At 40.1% G+C, this 20042-nt stretch overlaps 1 protein-coding gene across 5 annotated transcripts in view; it reads right to left on the bottom strand.

The window, feature by feature from the left end:
• Positions 1 to 621: 621 nt before the first annotated feature.
• Positions 622 to 20042, bottom strand: part of MAP3K8 (mitogen-activated protein kinase kinase kinase 8) — a 22808-nt gene continuing 3387 nt past the window's right edge. For all 5 annotated transcript variants that reach the window (XM_077896964.1, XM_077896965.1, XM_077896966.1 and 2 more), the window contains 7 exons: positions 18638 to 18996; positions 13085 to 13252; positions 10509 to 10770; positions 8729 to 8835; positions 3815 to 3967; positions 2927 to 3173; positions 622 to 1764 (listed from right to left, as the gene is read on the bottom strand). In XM_077896964.1, the coding sequence (XP_077753090.1) occupies positions 1634 to 1764; positions 2927 to 3173; positions 3815 to 3967; positions 8729 to 8835; positions 10509 to 10770; positions 13085 to 13252; positions 18638 to 18973 (1404 nt within the window). In that variant the 5' untranslated portion in view covers positions 18974 to 18996 and the 3' untranslated portion in view covers positions 622 to 1633. The remainder of the gene's footprint in view (positions 1765 to 2926; positions 3174 to 3814; positions 3968 to 8728; positions 8836 to 10508; positions 10771 to 13084; positions 13253 to 18637; positions 18997 to 20042) is intronic.

The following is a 20042-nucleotide window of genomic DNA, read 5'->3' as shown; positions in this document are numbered from 1 at the left end:
CGACTCCCATCCAACAGTTTCCATTAGAATTTGTGTACATGACTGAAATTTACCTTATACAAGGCAAGTTAGGTTTCTTTTAATTTTTCTTTTATTATTTGAGAGAGAGAGTGCACAAGATGGGGTGGGGGCCAGAGGGAGAGGGAGAGAGAGGATCTTAATCTGGCTCCATGCTGAGTGTCGTCTGATGAAGTACTTGATCTCTCATCCTATGAGATCATGACCTGAGTCAAAATCAGTGAAATCGATTGTCCAGACAACCGACTGAGCCACCCAGGCGCCTCCCAAGGCAAGTTAGGTATTAATTTGACAAACAACAGACACAGAGCAGGCAAGAATATATTCAAAGGTAGTATGAATGCATAAAAACAAGAGGCAAAATAGAATCACATTTCGCCTGAACCAATGGCTGACAATTCTTTCTCTGCCCCGATGTGCCGAAGAGGCACAATCCAGATGACAATGGCTTAACACTGCAGTAATAGAAGAGGAGCATATAAACAATTTGCAAAGCTCTTGGGTTTTTTTCCTTCCTCATAATACACATTCTCCTCTGACCTATATCTCAAACCCCATAACTCACTCCCCAGTCCCCATTGAGAATTATACTCTTTAAAAGAATTGAGGCAAAATACTGAGTTTATTCAGTTGATTTGGCCAATTATTCTGGATAAAAGTGTTTGTTTCATTTGCATGATGTAAAAAACATACCTTAAGGAGAAATACTCACATAATCACAAAGTTAAAAATATATGTCTATACAAGAAAGATTCCTGGAGGCATTTGATATAAAACATACATGGTATGCTACTTTAATATACAAATGCATAGGAGAAAGTAGAGTCAGAAGAGTTACAAAAGTAGTATCATTAAGAATTTAGAAACATTTCCATTTTTCTTAAAGGTCACATTCTCATCCTTTGGGATGTACAGAAATTATGTGGTTTACACAGTTTTATCCACATTCAAAACATCATGTTTTAAATGTTTTAGGCATAGCATATACAGTACAAAATGTTTCCATAGGAACATAACAGAACCTGTCACTAGTGGCCTGCTGTCAGATGGCTCCTAAATAATCAGCCATTTTTAAGACACTAGTTCAGCTTATTGCTGTAATATTCAAGTTGTTCTATTTACCCGAAATATAATGACGTTAATTTATACTACAATCTACCTACAGAGGCTCAAGAAGTTATATCATATTATATACACCAATATGTACAAAACAACTATACTGAGTTAAATGAAGTCCCCATACTTAAATCAGAACCAAGAATGCTAAGTTCAGGCTAATACATTATCCTCGTGATCGGTATTTTTAAAAATTTTGAGCAAAGTGCACAGTGAATGGAGTCAGTCACCAGAAATGATCCTTCTACGAACTCTCAGCTTCCTTGGAGTCACACCACCTGAGAAATGAGAACTTTTAGACCTGGCAGCTCCCAGGGCAGCTTCATGCATCAAACCTAGGGGAGCCACATGGAGTCACATTCCTGAGTCACGGGAGCCCATATCCCCAGCTAATGGATGGCACATTTCACTAGCCACAGCCCCAGGATAGAGTCAGCAGAACCAGCTTCCAGGAGCCCAACACCAAGTCTTAATCATCTAAAACATACGATGCCATCAATCAGCCATATTCTAGGGTTGGTGGACCTCGTACAAGGTTGAAATAGCCAGCCAGGGCCCCAAGGTCTATGTAGAGGGAACGCTGTCTCTTCAGCATCTCAGATTCCTCAGTACTTCCTGTGCATGATGAATCTGGAAAGGGAAACATTGAAAAAGAAAATTAAACAAATGACCAGGTGACATGCTCAATAATAAATATTTCTTCTGGGGCGAAAAAAAAAACCAACCTTGACTCTAGTCAAACAGCATTCAAGCTATGGTTTTATTAAAAACCTACATACTTGGGCAGCCCGGGTGACTCAGCAGTTTAGCGCCGCCTTCAGCCCAGGGCCTGATCCTGGAGACCCAGGATCAAGACCCGCGTCGGGCTCCCTGCATGGAGCCTGCTTCTCCTTCTGCCTGTGTCTCTGCCTCTCTCTCTGTGTGTCTCTCATGAATAAATAAATAAAATCTTTAAAAAAAAAAAAGACCTACAGACTTACAGCTGTAGATGATGGGCTAGTTTACGTCATATGGCCTACAAAAAAGGGTTCAAGAAAGAGTCAATGATGACAAGAAATTAGCTAGAAAGTGTGGCATATTTTCCAACACCCCAGATGGTTCTCTTTAAATATAGAAAAGTCAGACAAGAAGAGGAGGAAATGCAAATAAACATTCCAGGCTTGACATCTGGGTTTGGACCCAAATGGATTAGGAATGCTACAGATTTTAATCATAAAAATAGAAACCCTCTCCTTGCATATTCAATGTTCCTGGAATGTGTACTGACTTTTCTAAGTGGGAAAAATTCATAGCTGGCAAAGAGGTTTTAAGCAGAGGAAGACAAAAATGCAAGCTGACTTCAAACTCAGTGTTTTATCAGTACAGAGCAGTGCCCTGATGTCTCCAACTCAGGACTGGTGTGGTTTACTGTAACTGAATGAAACAGAACCCTGTTCAGAACCAACAAGCAAAACTGCCAGGTTTGATTTTTTTGTTTTGTTTTGTTTTGTTTTTAAAGGCAAATGATACTCCCTGTTGCAAAAAAAAAGCAAGCCAGAGGCAATTTTTAAGGACCGTTGTTACCTACATTTGCTCTGAAACACGTTATGATTTCATGGTCAATTAGCCACATTTTTTTATTAAAAAAATAAATTAGCTTTTGCTAATTCTTGCTGAAATTTCTCAGACAACTTATGGCACTCAAGAAGTCACTGCATTTTCTTTCAAGTGCTTTCATGAATGACGTCAGAAGTTCGAGGTAGACAGGAAAAGAAGGGAAACAAGGGGCACTGCACCCAGCAGGTGTCCATACCCGCAATGTTCTCAGGAAGTTCCAGCTCCTTCCTACTCAGCAGCCTCTTCCGCTCAAAGAGGGCAGAGTCCAGACTCTGACAGCGTGGCTGATCCTCCCTGGGGGGATTTAGGGCATCATGTTTGAGTAGGTCCGCTGCCCTTGGGCGGTGATTGGGGTTCCTCTCCAAGGCGGCTTCTATCAGCAATCTCATGCCAGGACTGCAATCATCTGCAATATCTTCTAACGGAGGCGCTTGCTTGTGGATCTAGCAACAGATCAGCAGTCTTAGCACCAATGGTATAAAAGTACACCCTCCATAGTTAAAAGTGTTCTGGTGAACAAGACCTGGAAAGTCATTTGTTTCCCACTGCATGCCCTGCAGCAAATACAGTCATACCCGTAAGCAGATTTCCCTTTCATTTCTTAGGTACCCTGAGTTAAACCTATCCTTTGGGTTAATGATGTTCAAGGGTCACTGTGCTATAATGGAGAAGCATATGCTCTCTGATCTCTCAATGGTAAAATGGAATTTGCATGTTTCATTGAATGCCAGACTGGCTTGGGGATCTGTAATCTACTATTTCTTTTTCGAAAGTATTCAAAGAATATGTACAGCTTCTTTGGCTCAGAGACTTATGCTCCCCTGATTCCACTAAGTGGCATTTTATGAGTCACGAATAACAGAAGAGCATATAATTTGTGCCCAGCACACATTTAGTAAATTCCCACTACAAGAGCAATGCCTTCTTTGCAGGAATGGGACTTTCCTCCATGTGGGAAGAACTTTCAGCTTCATGAGTCACTAGTTCACATCATCCCACTTGGGTGTGTTACAAGAGGGACAGCAGCTCTCCTGAGCAAGTGGAACCCCCCCTGCACCCTCAGCCCTGGCCGACCTCCACTTACTATGTACAGGTAGGAGGGATAGGCTGAACGAGGGTAGCGCTTCACCCAAGGCGGGGTGCCCGTCTGCATATGGATGAGCGTGGCCCCCAGGCTGTAGATGTCTGCTTTGGTTGAATGGCCTCTGCACAGGATCACCTCTGGGCTCATATAAATCTAAAAAAGAAGCAGAAAAAAATCAGTCTGACTCTCCCCATTTGTCTGGGTGTCCATTTCCCTTAGCCAGTTCTGGAAGCTGGCTCATCGCCTCTACCACATTTATTGTACACTCCTGCCCTTTAGGAGAGCATGTGAATGCTGTGTTCCCTGAAGCTAGAGAGACACAGACACCCTTGGCGGGGGAGGGGCGGGGTGGCAGCGGGGGGGGGGGGGGGGGGGGGGGCGGCCAGGCAGACAGCTTTGGCCTAAGGCATCCCTGCAGCCTAAGGAAGAACACCGTTTTTCTACATACTAAACACACCTGGTAGCTGCAGGGCCTACAGCCGAGAACCCACCTGGCACATCCACTTATCCAGGTTCTGGAAGATATCAACTGAGGCTTAATTTTTCTATTAAAACACCGATTCCTTTTATATTTAAATGGACACTACAAATAAGCTTCCTCACTTCATGTTTGTCATTAAACTGCCAAACCTCTAATTATCTATAGTGATTAAAGGTGGCAGAGATCCTTTGGGTATTAACACTAATCACATGTGAGAAAAGCACTTACAGTGTAATGCTGTAATGTAAAGTGGTCCTCATCGGTCATTTTATACAAACTACTTCTTCTTTATACCTACCATGTAGCCCAGGGACTAAATATTTAAACGCATGCCATTTTAACATTGCATAAGTTCTATTTGAGGGATCCCTGGGTGGCGCAGGGGTTTAGCGCCTGCCTTTGGCCCAGGGCGCGATCCTAGAGACCCGGGATCGAATCCCATGTTGGGCTCCCGGTGCATGGAGCCTGCTTCTCCCTCTGCCTATGTCTCTGCCTCTCTCTCTCTCTCACTGTGTGTCTATCATAAATAAATAAAATAAAATAAATTTAAAAAAAATAAGTTCTATTTGGTTTCATGCTGGAAAAGCAGGGCTAGTATCAGAAATAGTTTCTCTTAGTCTTTGCTTGTAAACTTAAAAAAGAAAGAAAAGTAAGCAAAGGCCAGTGACCAATGATCCATATTGATGGCTGGTACAGACATACAGGAGTTAATATCTTAATTATCAATATTTAACATTAAGACATTTTTATGCTGTCCATCCTTTGAATATGAAAAAAGGGTAAATATTCCTGGAATATATTTCAGAGTCAATAAGTAAAAAAAACAAAAAAAAACAACAAAAAAATACTGGCTTACAAAAACTGGGAAAATTTCCCAATTTCCCCATCCTAACCATACTCAACACCATTCTACAACACACTTCCTGGCTGGCTTGCTTTTTGTTCCCTTGCTCATTCTGTCTGTCTGTCTCACCAAACAGGCTAAACTGAGCTCCTTGTTCTCAAACATTTCCTGAAGTGAAGGCAGAGCATTTGGATCCCTATGACAGACTTTCTTACTAAATACTAAATATAATCAAAAAGTAAACAACAAATGCAGCAGGAAGGATTAGTTGTCAATAAAGGATGTTTATCTCCTCCCCCTTGCTTGCCCTCCTAAGCAAAGATCAGGCCAATTATTTACTGTTGGTGTAACCAACAGCAGTTCTGCACACAGGGCTCTGGAGACTCTCAAACGAGTACACATTTGGGGATACAGCATCCTGTCCACCTGGTGACTTGGCTGCTGCCCCCCGTCCCCCCAGGCAGATGCCCTAGCATTCCAAGGCTTAGAGCTCCTGCTCCCTCGGGCTCAACAGGAGCCAGAGCAGCAGGGCATGGTGTTCGAGAAGGCTTCAGGTTGGCTCACTGCAAGCACAAAACAGGCCTGGTGGGAACCATGCAAGGCTCTCTGACACCTGCACAGCCTCAGGCATGGGCACTGGAGCAAAGGAACCTATATGACCAGGGGTCAAGGCCCTCATCTCTCAACACATTTATTAAAAAGATAAGATACTATGTAGGTGTGTGTGTTCACATGCACGTGGGCGTGCACATGTGACGGTTACATGTTTATTTAAATCAAGTAAGACCAAACACAGACTCAGAAGAAAATAAGAACTTTTACAAAAGAACCATGCTATAAAAGTAACTCTAGGGGTGCCTGGGTGGCTCAGACAGTTAAGCGTCTGACTCTTGATTTCAGCTCAGGTCATGATCTTGGGGTCCTGGGATCAAGCCCCATGTTAGGCTCCACACTGGGCATGGAATCTGCTTAAGATTCTCTCTCTCCTTCTCCCTCTGCCCCTTCATCCCCTACTAAGCTCACTCTCTCTCTCTAAAAAAAGCAAAAATAATTCTAATTGGCTATCTACATTCATTATTCTTTCTCTGTATCATATAATTGAAAACCAATAGATTAATACATGCCAGATCAATCCTGTGCTTCTATTTCATGGTTACAATGTAACGTTCTGAATATGAATGCTGGGAGAGAGATCAAACAGGGGAGTTTGATCCCTACATTGCAGGGATCAGAAATCATCTACAGAGATTCAGTAGCCAAGTGATCAAGATCTAATGGAAAGTAAATCGACATGGCTGACATTAACTAATGACATCTTATTGGCTCTTTAAATCGGAAGACTAAAGACAACCTGCTAAAAGCTTTCCATGGTGATTTCACAACCTTGCTCATTATCAAACATTGACTTGTGAGTACTGTACAGATAATAAATGCAGGCTGATTTGAAGAACGTTTGTAACTCTCAATATCGGTTTAGCACTTTATAAAAAGCAATTTACACTTGCTGAAAATAATCCAAATACTATTTAGGAGAAAACACTATGTTATTATCTCATACTCAAGCACAGACTCTCTTTCTGTTAGAGAATCCCAGGGAAGAAGTTTCCTTCTCCAGCCATTGCAAAATGTTCAATTTGATCATACTGCCGGGAAGAGAAGGTATTTTCTATCTTTAATACCATAAATAGTTTGTTTCTCAAACTGGCTCCAGGAAAAAGAATAGAATGTCACATATCTGAACTTCTGACTAATGCCAAAATATGCTGAGACATTTTCCAAAAAAAACATGTCATAAGCATTAAGTCTTATTAGATTTTGTGCTTCGCTGAAGTAGTCTTAAGATCTGACCACTAAAACATTCTTTTTAAGAAGTCTACGGTTTTTTCTTCTAAATATTATGCTACTCAGAGGCAACTATCAAGGACCCTTCCTCAAGTCTTTTTCAGAATAATGCAGCAAGACCAGCAATTTCTTCTGCTTCCCAGGAGACTTTCTTCCTTGAGAGACTTAAGAAAAAGCTAACACAATCTTGGTTTTTAAGTGGAAGATTGTTTGTTTGCTTGCTTTTGCACTGCCTTTGGGTTCGGTGCAATATATCTACCAGCTAGACTAAGGGTTGTCATTTGGCTGAACACTAAGACTGACTTGGTAATTTTTTTTTAAAGATTTTATTGATTTATCTGAGAGAGGGAGGGAGACAGTGTGAGAGAGAGAGAGCACGCACAAACAGGTGGAGGGGCAGAAGGAGAAGCTGACTCCTAGCTGAGCAGGGAGCCGGACACAGGGCTGGATCCCAGAACCTTAAGATCATGACCTGAACCGATTGTAGAGCTTAACCAACCGAGCCACCCAGGTGCCCCCTGACTGATAATCTTATGGCAAAGGCACAGCCAAGTGCCCTCTCTCCATTGGCTGGGGGCACTTAAAGCAGAGAGAAGGCATGGGGTTGGGGGGCTCTGATAGTTAAGCATGGGCCAGGGAGGTAGCTCTCATACCCATTTACCGTCCCCGTTGCATCCAACCACATGCCCATGATAATCTACTATGAACTAAACTCTTGCTTCGTTTAATAATACAGGTAAATTTAAAATAGGTCCTTTCACCAAGAGTGGGGGCTGCCAGAGTACTGCCAAGGGCACCGTCCTTGTTGGATGCAGCCAGGGCTCTATCCCTGATGCCCACAGGAGCCCGACTCAGAGCGGCGCTCAACAGGTGCTTGCTCCAGAATCCACACTATTCAGCCTAATCTTGTGCATGTTAAATTAAATATACTATTTGGAAGCCCATGAACACATTCCTCTGAATCTCATTTGCATTCAGAAAAGTTTTTGGTTTGGTTTGGTTTCTGCTTCTCAAATGAATTAAATATTATAGCTAGTTTGTATCTTCAAATACAATCTATTTGTGCTATAACAAATTTGAGGTTTATTATAGGCTACCTAGAATAAGGTTGGTCCTCAATATATATTAACGACCATGACAATTCTGACTATAATTGAACCAAAACAGTACTGCTTAGTGATACTAAGAATATATATATACACTAAAAATATATATATACATTAAGAATATATATATGTTATACTAAGAATACATACATTAGTTATATTAAAAAGTCAAATAGTAGTTGACAGAATTTAGATTCTGAAAAAAATTTGGTTTAAGTGTCAGATATGTCACTAGCTGAGTAACTCTGGGCACTTTAACTTCTTCAAGTTTATTTCCTTATTATAAGTAATAGTATTTGTCTACAAAACAGTATCTACCAATAATAGGGTTGTTATATGGATTAAATAATTCATTTAAAATGCTAAAATTACTACTTGGCACAGAGCAAGTGCTCACTAAATATGTTTCAATGATAATAACATTTGATGCAATGCTTTTCCTCTCCTTCTTTGTCCTTTCTGCAATAACACCAGAATATTTTTAATTTTTACTTTTAAAAAGATATTGACCGAGTGAATGGGTGACGGGCACTGGGAGTTATTCTGTATGTTAGTAAATTGAACACCAATAAAAAATAAATTAAAAAAAATAAAATAAAAAAATAAAAAGATATTGACCTTTCCTGTGAGAATAGAATTACCTCTGTTCCACGGAGGTCCTTAGGAAAATAGATATCCTCAGTCATTTGAACACTTAGGCCAAAATCCACCAAAACAGCTTTTGTAGACATGAAGACAATGTTGCTAGCTATAAAAAGAGGACATTTTTTTTAAGTATAAAATTGTCTGTGTACCCATAAATAAAATAAAAACAGCATCTAAAACAATGAATCCCGAATCAGAATAGATTGAAATGTGCTCCCTACCGAGATGACTGTATTATATTTAAAAGAGGAGGATCAATCTGGGTGAGAATTGAAGTGAAAATCACTTCAGATATGCCAAGAACACAGCCAAAGTCAGTGTAAATGGTTGCACGTACTAATAATGCTCAAGATACAATGGCTACATCATGGAAACAACCTACAGGTCCATGATGGATGAGTGGATAAAGAAAATATGATGTGTATATGCATATGAAACAGAATAGGGATCCCTGGGTGGCGCAGCGGTTTAGCGCCTGCCTTTGGCCCAGGGCACGATCCTGGAGACCCGGGATCGAATCCCACGTCAGGCTCCCGGTGCATGGAGCCTGCTTCTCCCTCTGCCTGTGTCTCTGCCTCTCTCTCTCTCTCTCTCTCTCTCTCTGTGACTATCATAAATAAATAAAAATTAAAAAGAAATACTTTTGAAACAGAATATTATTCAGCCACAAAAAAGGATGAAATTCTGCCTTTTGCAAAATGAATGAAACCTTGAAGATCTAAGTGAGATAACTGAGGTAAGTCGGACAGAGAAAGATGCATACTGTATGAATCTCACTAGTATGTGCAATCTAAAACAACTAAATTCATAGAAATAGAGAATAGACTGTGGCTGCCAGGGGCTGTGGGATGGGGGGAAATGGGTGAAGGTGGTCAAGCCGTACAAAATGCCAGTGGTAAGATGAACAAGTTTTGGGGATGTACTATACCAGAGTGACTATAGTTAATAATGCTGTGTTAGATATTCAAAAGCTGCTGAAAGAGGAGATTTTAAAAGCACACACAATTCTAACTATGTGAGGTGATGGATATGTTAACTAATCTTATCGGAGTAATCTTTTTGCAATATACACATACAGCAAATCATATTATATACCTTAGACTTATACAATGTTATGTCAGTTATATCTCAATAAAGCTGGAAAAATATGATAATGCTCATGAGCTTGACTTTCAAATTCTAAGATATATGCATATTATCATATCACTTTCCTAAAATTAAAAAGTAAAATACCCATGTTTTTAGAAGTAAAAATGTTGTTCGTTCAATTTAGTATTAAATATTAAGGATTGATAGTAGGTCTTTGTTGTGCATTTCCCAGCATCTCTTCCTCCTAAAAAGTCATCAGTGAAGGTTTGTTTATTGAATTATTTACTGAAATGGTGTTTAATTCTGAAATTAAAAAGCTATTTGTTTCTCAAAAACTATGTGACTCTGTGCATGTTTTAAAGTAAATTAGAAAAAAAAAAGAAAAAAATAAAGTAAATTAGGATTTTTTAAAGCCTATGAACAAGGACATGGCCAGTACTTAATAGATGTGTGGCCCTAATCCTCCACAATTGGATAATCATAATTCCTGATGACTTTGAAAGATTTAGCACTCCCATTTGGTGCTAAAACATGTTTCAGGAGCACAGGGGAGGAAGATGAAAAGTTATCCAGGAGAGTTGTCTTCCCTGCCACCAAGAAACTTTACAATGAAGAGGTAAACCCATTCACCTCCTCTGTCTAACTCATCTCTAAGCCAAAAAAGTTACATGTCCAATGGTAACTCACGTTTAATATCATGATGAATCACTTTCTTTGAGTGTAGAAAATCAAGTCCCTTGAGAACATGCTTTGTCACCCAAATAATTTCAAATTCTCTCATTGGTCCACAGCTCTCCAGTTTCTCTAGAACAGACCCTCCCTCTCCTGCTTCCATAAAGAGATGCACAGTTTCACCCCATAGCACTGCGCCATATAACTCAGCGATGTTCTCATGCCGGAAGCAAGCCTGGATTTCCACGTCGGATGGCTTAAATTGATCTACTGGGATCTAGAAAACAAAAATACAAATAGGATTCTAAACAACTCTGGGGGAATGAAAAATATATTTGATATAGGTCAACTCACAAACCAGAGAGCAAATAAATGCCCTCAAGGATATTGTGATCTGCGTAAAATTAGGCTGCCATATTAAGATAATATTCAAATCAGCTTTTACATCATGTGAGCTTTAGGTAAACAATTCAAAATAAAAAAATAAGAACACAATATAAAATATTTTCATTTAGAATATAGCAATCCAACCAAAGAATTATTTATGACTGAATCAAAAAGAGAGATAATTTCCCATCTATTTTACATGACCTTTCTATGGCACCTAGATTTTAGGTTGTATTTTCAATATTTCCACTTGTCATGAAATAATAGAATGTCTTTGGACCCACAGCTCATGCTCTAGCAATACGTTTAAAATAAACACTGGCTATCTTTTCTGGGGAAACTCAAAAGTCATTAATAAAGAAAGAAGTAGATTTTTCAGTGTAGATAGATATGGAATGTCTCCAAAATACAGTGTTATATGATGAAAGCAAGATGCAGAAGTGTGTATATATATATATATATATATATATATATATATATATATACTACACTCCCATTTGTAAAAATCACTTAAGCTACACATACACATGTCCATAAAAATTTTCCAGAAAGATGTATAAGAATTCATTAACAGTAGTTGCCTCACAGAAAGGGATCTCATTCTTCAACCTACATTCTTTTGAATCTGCTAGGGGTTGTTAATCATCTTACATGTTTTTCTCCTTAAGAAAAAAAATACAGCTTAAAAATTAAATATAAGTACTCTTAGGAAAACAAACCCACAAAGCTATTTTTTCATGCCTTTTGTGGTAAAACTATAAAAATAGGAAATTTTGGTTCTAAGATCTTTCTAAACTGTCACTAGCTTCTTTTAAGAGAACCGGAACATGTCCCTTTGAAATGCAAGCTTTTTCAAATGGCCTATTATGATATCTCCTTCTTTTCTTTTGTTAACAGATACTCTAGCAAATCCTTATGGAGGAATAAATGAGGCCAATGTATGGTTGATCTTTTAATTACAATAAGATAGAGTAAGGCCCATATTTAGCAAATCAAAAGTGAGTTTATTTTATTATACTTTTTAAAAACTTTCCAAGTGAAACAGATACATTAAAAGGTATAAAACTGGTTAAGTATCAAATTCCCTGAATTTTCAACTGAACACACCCATGTCACCACCATTTAGATCAAGAAGCAGACCTCTACCGATACCCCCAGAAACCCCTTCCTGACCTCTGCCAGTCACTGCCCCTCAAGGGCACCCACCACTATCCTGACTTCCAATGGCACGGATGTGTTTGGCCTATTTGGGGCCGGTCCATAAGTGGAATCTCACAGAGTAAATCTTACTTAGTATCTGGCTGTTTTGGCTTACCATAAGGCTATAAGATTCATCTACATTATTGCAGTTATAAATCATTTGTTCTCCTCACTGTATAGTATCCCATTGTATAAATATACCACATTGCAACATCTGGAAAATTTCCAGTTTGGGACTATTGCAAACAGTGCTATGATGAACATTCTAGTACATAGCTTGTGGTGACCATGTGTACACACCTATTGGGTGTGTGCCTATCGGAGTGGAACTGCTGGGCCACAGGGTGTGTACACGTCCAGCTTAGGCAGACACTGCCAGACAGTCTTCCCGAGCAGGGGTGCCTTAGCAATAGCTACTTCATAAAAAGAGATGAGGCCTTTTCGATAATTGGTCTATTTACATTCAGTCCTTTAATCTGCAGGCTTGAGAAGCCTTGGAGCTTTCCCAGCTTCTGCTTCCCTGCCTGGCTCCCTCCCCAGTCAGTGGGATTAAAGGAGCAGCATGAAGATTTGCTCCTGGAGAATAGCTCCCCTCTACTCCACCCTATCACAAGATTTGCTCCTGTAGGATAGCTCCCCTCTATTCCACCCTATTACACCCTATCTCTTATACAAGTGTACAAGAGAGACAGTGTTATCCAAGCTGGTGCTAAGTATACTAGCAGTGTTTTCTTTTTTTATCAAGGCAAAACAGATTAGAACCAACTATGCATTAGACAGACTTAGGGGCCATAGAGCCCCTGGTAGCAAGTAAATCCCACCTCCCTCCCCGCCCCCCCCCCCCCCCCCCCCCCCCCGCAAAAAAAGAAGGATAGAAGGATGCATTTGGACAGGGCACCTTGCATAAGATTCAGTCAAATGGTAACAACCTTTGGGTAATGCAAACAAACAAGAGCCATAAGGCCAAACATAGGATGCAGGATGTCTGGTTATAAAGTACATACCAATTTACATGCCATTCTTTTCTTAGTCTTTATATCTTGTGCTAAGTACACTTTTCCAAAGGCCCCCCGAGGTATGAAATCAGAGCCAATATTCCTGTAAGTCAGCTTCCAAGGGATGAGAAGAACATCAGAGTCTATCTGATAGCGTCCATTCTGGGGAGTGATTACCTACAACAAAAACAAAAAGACAGGAGGTGAGAATTGCAGCAAACTCCTTTTCTAAGACACACCCTTTAGAAACTGGTTACTTTAGATCGAATTCCTCCACGCAGTGTTTGAAATTAATGTCACTGTTGTGTAATCTTAACAGTGTAGGGAGACTATATTTAGAGCTTCAGCAAGCTAGAGAAAGCATGTAACAGAAACACGTCCCTGGTCAGACCTGATCGAATTTCTACCTACCTACCAGTGAGTAATTAATTGTCAAACAAAAATTTAAAAATTATTTATCTAAGGGAGCATGACTACTGTGACCAAAAGGCTGAAAATAAGGATTGCATAAACTATGCCTGCAAGTTGACTTGTTTCCAATTAAAATGTGCTAACCTGTTAGTCCACATAGCTATTACTCACACATGACGCATACAGAGAGAGCGTGGAAATACACTGATGATCGTAGAGGATTCTGGAAAATAATGTGTTATGCCAAAGCTATGGGTTGACAGCGCTGCATAAATAAAGTAAAGGCAGAATTATTTCTCATCTACTTGCAACAGTTAATATTTACTGGGTGCATAAAAAGCACCAGGCATTGTGTTCAGTGCCAAGGAGGGCAACTATGAACAAGTGAGAGATGACCCTTAACCTCTGAGAGCTCCTGAACAGGTCAACATCAGAACAAGAGATTTCAAAACCAGTCAACTCAAAAATGAACAAAGATGTATCCTGATAGCAGGGTGGGTTACAAGGGCATGTGCTTTTGTCAAAACTCAACAGACTGGGCATTTAAGGTCTGTGTATTTTACTGCATATAAAGCAGATCTTAATTTCAAAAGAGTAAAAAAATTAAAAGGATGAATAATTATAATTATAAATATGAAAACCAATTAATAAGACAGTCCACCAGAGTTATGACCTGGAGCACATGACTAAAATATGTTGAAAATTGTTCTCTCTAAGAGTTAAGGATCTCAAAAAAAAGGAGTTTTTCTTCAATGTCATTAGCAATATCCTGACTTCAGATTATGGATTCAGGAATTGTGAAACTGTCAAAGTGGCATTAAGTTATTTGAAGCGCAGAGGCTAAAAAGGGGAATGTGGACCACATGGGAAAAGAATGAACACCTGATTCATCTACAGATGCATGGGCCCCTCATAAGGCCACTGCCTGGGAATAGTTCTAATAGTCCCAGGGTTATTCATTCAGGCTTCATTACTGCTAATCTTAGCTGTACCCCACAAACAGATGCATGCACTATTAGTCAGGGAACGAAGTGGAGGACGACTCCAATACTTAGAGATGTGAAGTCACTAAATTTAAAATGAAGCATTTACTGAGCACTCCCCTGAGCCAGCTCCTGTGTAGAGCCCTAGCAGGAAAATGAATAAGCACTCACTACAGTCCATGGTCTTGCCTTGTTTGAAATATGACCTCCTTTCAAGAAGTGTGTCACCTCAAGTTACTGGAGGCCTCATTTAACAGTATGCTAAGAACGTGATAAATTTAGTCCCTTGCCACATTTAAACAGAACCCTACCATGGCACTCACTTGCTTACTGTCTCTTTCTTGTTATTAGATATTTAAATATTTACGTATCCCATGTCACTTAGGCTCCAGTTATCCACTTCAGTGTTTCATTCGCCTTTGTATAAGTTTTACTTTTGTCCAACTCAATTTGTGATAACCCAATGTGACCCAACAGATCACAACTAGTAATGGCAGCCCTATTTTGAGTGCTAATGATAAGGCAGGCACTATGCTAGCTCTCATCAAGATCTCCCGGCAATTCTGGGAGGTATAAGTACTATTTTTATCTCCACTTTGCAGGTGAGGAAGCTGGTTTCCAGAGGTCAAGTAACTCACTAGGCCATGACAGAGTCAGGATTTGAACTCAGATCTGTCTGACCCCAAAGCTATAGCTCCTGTGTGCCTTCTCTCTTCCAGAAGACTGTCATGATCAAGCCATGATCAAAAGCCTGTTACTAAAAGCCTACATTTACAAGTCACTGAGCACCTCAGCCTTCGCCTCTTTAGATGGAATGCAGCGAGTTCCTTCATCTCTGTTCTACAACCTCCCATGTTCTGGGGACCCTCATCTGAGGGCAAGTTCTCCTTTGATGATAGGCCCTGAAATGTGTGATATGCAAGCACACACCAGTCAGCAGTTCTGCAAAGTCCCCAGTTCTTCCTCTGGCCCAGACCTTTCCTCTTTGGGTCTGTGATGTTTTTTGCTTTCCTCTTCTTCTTCTTCTTCTTCTTCTTTTAGGGGCTCCTTCAAATAATTTGATGGAACTCTATGTTGCTCTTGTCTCCCAATTCTTCAGCTTACCAAAGCCACCATCAAGTGTAGACCTTATCAGCATGCTTTTAATTTCCTTATCCAGATGCTGGTCTGGTCACACAACAAATGAACTGCCACGCTCAAGTTTGGGGCTATAAGGCAGGCGCTGACCCAGGCTTGTGTTCAGAGAGTGCAGCCCAGGTGAGGATGAAAGTTAACAGTCCAGTAAGTGACAAGTAGCAGACACAAGAAGAAGTGTTTGTGACAGAAGCGTGATGTGGGGAAAATGCAAGTCTTAAAATACTGGAAAGACTGTTGTAAGGAAGGACACCAACAATTGTTTACAACTACAGCTACCACAACAGCTTACATTCTTTCAACACTCACTATGCGTAAATAGGTCACGTGCATTCATTATTTGTCCCACACGACAGCCACTAAGAGTTAAGTGCTATGATGCGACCCATTTTACAAATGAGTACACTGAGCCATGGACGAGAGACTAGCTCAAAAGCTACACAGTTGATCCATCTCAGAGCTGAAATACACACCCAGGTACTTTAATTCATGGGCCTGCATCCTTACACTAGTCAACATCCATACCTTTTTTATGGCTAAAGAGTAGGCTAAGGAGAATCAGAGATGGATTTTAGTGCTATACAAGGAAGGTCTTTCCTACAATCAGAATTGGCTAAATATTTCAGCTTAGGCATCATCCTTTTAGAAGCTGACATTCTCTCTCCCCTCGTGGCTATGTGAGGTGTCCTGTCTGAGCATCCCCACAGCAATCAGGGTGTAGTTGTACTGGGAAGAAACATACCACATTATAATTGCCTGTTTCCTCATCTCTAGCATTCACCAGGCAGTGAGCTACAGGGAGCACAGACTCTTCCACGCTGGATCTGTAGCACCTGGAAAAGTGCCCGACACACTGTCCAAATCTGACCTATGTCTAGCAAATGAATGGATGAATACTTGACTGAAGGTATCTGGTCTGTATGCAGATACACTTTATAGATCAAATTTACCTTGGAACCAGTCTGTTAGATAATTAGCAATTGTTTTTTAAAGCAGAGAAACAGATAGCAACCAATGAAGCCCAGAATGGAAAAGTTTTGACAGGCTATTAGGGGAAGGGCCACAGGGAGACAAAGGTCTTGAACACAGGATGGTTCCAAGGAGAGCACCATGTGAGGATGAATGGGAGCCAAAAGCAAACTATGCCTCCTTCATCATCTTGTCTCTGACTGCCAAAGATCAAGCATGGTAAGTCATGATTCTGGGCCACTGTTTATAAAGCTCGGACCTGGCACAGGTTACTAGCAGGCATAGGATGTATCTGATTCTTAAGCTTAGTGACAGAAAAGTCAACCACAACCCCGAGAGTCAGGGACCCCTGGCTGGATTGGCCCAGGGAGGCATGGTCTACACTCCTGCAGATTTTGAGGTTCTCCTATTATTCCCCTCTGGTTTTAAATCTTGGTTTAATATTCTTGATCATTTTTAAACGAAAAATCTTTTTAAAGTTTTAAAGATCCCTGCTTTTAGGATATGTCCTGTTCTTAAATTTTCTCCTGAATATTCATTTGTTTCCTTACAGAGCACAAACTCCATGGCAGGGACAGACAACATTTTACTCCTATCCTTGACTGATAATATTTCCACTTCCCTGTAATGTCTTTGTTTCTCTCCTTTTCTGAATTGGCTTTTTCCCCCCACTCCAAACCTTTTGGAAGTTATTTCTTTGTATTTCTTATAATTTTCCTGAATTCTCTTCTGTACATTCCCTATGAAGTTCTACAGCCCATCTCTCATCAGTCTGATGGGTCAGGGGAAATATATGCAAGTTTCTACATATTTACAAGCAAAAATATTTTTGTTTACCTGCATGTGTTCCTTTAAAATACTCATTTTAACAAAATACATATATGAAAAAGGAAACAAAAAAAGAAAGAAAAATACATAAATAATTATTTCTCATTATAGGACATTTTTAACCAGAATTCTCCAGCTATATTTTACTTTAGAAAATCAGGTAGTGCTCCCAGTTCAATATTACTTCCACATATGAGAAAAAATAATATTCTCAAGGTTAAGTACTTAGTCAACTATTAAACACAGTTACTCAGACCAAAGCAATTCACACCACTATGCAAAACGTAGTCTTGCTCCAAATTGAGCTAGAGCTGAACACAACTGGCTTCTAACAAAACAATTCGCCACATAGCTGACCTAAATTACTGTGTTGTTTTCAACTGAACCAATGTAGTATGCAGGGAAAAAAATTAAGTACTTTGTCCAGACTCTAATCATTCAACACTGACCCTCCCCCTACATTAGCCATTTTGCCACATAGATGCACCAAGGAAAAGGGATCACTTTCCTCAATATGTACACTTTGCAAGTTACTACCTACTCCTTTGCAAACTGTCCTTTTTAAAGAATTAGATGACCTTTACCCAGCACCTACATTCACCTCTGACACACGGAGAGAAACCCCAGGCACACCCAAACACATCATCTGATCAACGATTTTGACAACGTGTTGTCACAATATTTTAGATTATTTGCATGCTTGGTATGGCTAAGGAAAAATCTCATTTGTCATTCATACTCTGCCAATTAAAGAGAGTGAATCCATGGATAGCTATTTACTGCCTGCAAACTACATTTCTGCAAAAACTGAAGTTAGCCAGTATTAATATTGTGACATTCCAAGACATGACAAGAGAGGAACAACAACAACAAAAAAAATCCAGCTTTCAAAAATATTAGAGAGGAAGTATTTATTCCCCTCTCAGATGAAGAATTCTTTTTCTTCTGCTTACTTGGTGAGTGAGATTTTTAATAAATTGTTAAGTTAAAAGACATTCTTCTTACCTATTTGTATGACTGCTACTGACATAAGGAAAAGATTGTTTAAGTGGGACTTTGAATGAAGACCTTTTTGGCATCTTTAACATAGAGGTGATTCTAACAGGTATCACATTTTTAAAAGTCACTGGCTGCCAGTCTAAGCCAAGTTTAACTGCCCCTCTGCATTAAATGAAGCTGCACGAGTAAAGCTGAACACAGCCCTCAACTGCTCAGGAAAAAAAAAAAAAAAACATACCATATTTAATAAAATCCCAGATTCCTGTGGTCGGTGTCCATAAAAACGCTTTGCCGTGTTGGATATATGGTTTGCAAAGGCAAGCAAATCCTCCACGGTTCCGTATCTGACCGATGACAACCAAGGCACCTCTTGGCCACTGAGCAGCAGAGATTCTGAATGCTCCTCATTTTGATTATTGTCTTGACACATGGTCATTAGACTGGGTTCATAAACTGCTGGCTCTTCACTTGTGTAAAGATTTTCCATAATGTCTATTACATCGGACACGTTCAAGTGTTTAATTAAGAAATCAATTTCTTCCTTATTGTCACTTCCAGTGCTCATGTACTCCATCACTGTGATGCTTTCTAGAGAGTCTGCAAGGGAAAAGACAAGCACTTAGTTACTGTATTTGTATTTGCATTTGAGACCAAGGAGAAACTGATATCAAAGGGACTGGGGACAGGCCCCCCTATGCCTTAGTTTATAAAATGAAGGTTCTGTGTCAACAGTGTATGTAAATTCAAGTTGACAGACAGTGAAGAAAGGGACCTTAGATAACCTCTTAGCCCAGCAGTATACTTTGCAGAAGGGAAATCTGAGATCTAGAGAGCTTACTCCTTACTCACTCACTCACTGATCTGGAGGCATCAGCTATAGCCACTGAAAACAAACTTTCACTAAACGTAAACACAAATAGGAGCAACGCAGAAACCTGAGAAGCAGAGGCTCCTGGCCCTTAACACCTTCTGACCCCACTGCTTCCTCCCCCCCCCCTCCAGGGGGCAACCCTCCCCGCCCAGACCTCTGTGGCTTCCGTGCCTTAGGTGACTTTAAAGAAAAAGAACTATTTTATCCAATTCAGGAGATCCCTTGGCAAAGAAAATTCAGGCCCTGGAACCTAAAGCCTGTAAAATGGATTCTAATCTATGCAAACAGATGATGAGAGAGAGAGGTCAAGTTTCAGGAATAATTCTGATGCAAATGAACGAAACAGCTCATTTAGACTGGGGACCACAAGCCTCAAATCTGCCCGCTGGAAACCTATGAGAAATGGGAAGATTCTTTTAGCCTGTGAATCAGCTGTCTCCTCTTGAGACCTGAATTCTTTAATGGTACAAACATGTATCTCAATGGCCCAAGAAAGCTAATCTAATATTTAGATCAATCACCCTCTAGAAGTTGTGGTATTACAAGGAGGCCAGGAAAGCTGAACATATCCTACAAGACACAGGTAGGGCCAGAGCTAAGTACAGTAGCCAATACTGTTACTTTAGTTCTTATATGCAAATCAGATGATTCATCTTGGGAGCTGTAAATGAGAAAAAGAAGGTAAACCCAGGGTAAAAGACGATGCTGTTTCCTGTGACTTTAGAACAACTCCTTCCAGAGGATTAAAGATAAAAGGATTTGGGACATCTAA

The sequence above is a fragment of the Canis aureus genome, chromosome 5 (assembly GCF_053574225.1).
Source record: "Canis aureus isolate CA01 chromosome 5, VMU_Caureus_v.1.0, whole genome shotgun sequence".
Taxonomy (NCBI): Eukaryota; Metazoa; Chordata; class Mammalia; order Carnivora; family Canidae; genus Canis; species Canis aureus.
This window is presented reverse-complemented; position numbering and strand designations above follow the sequence as displayed.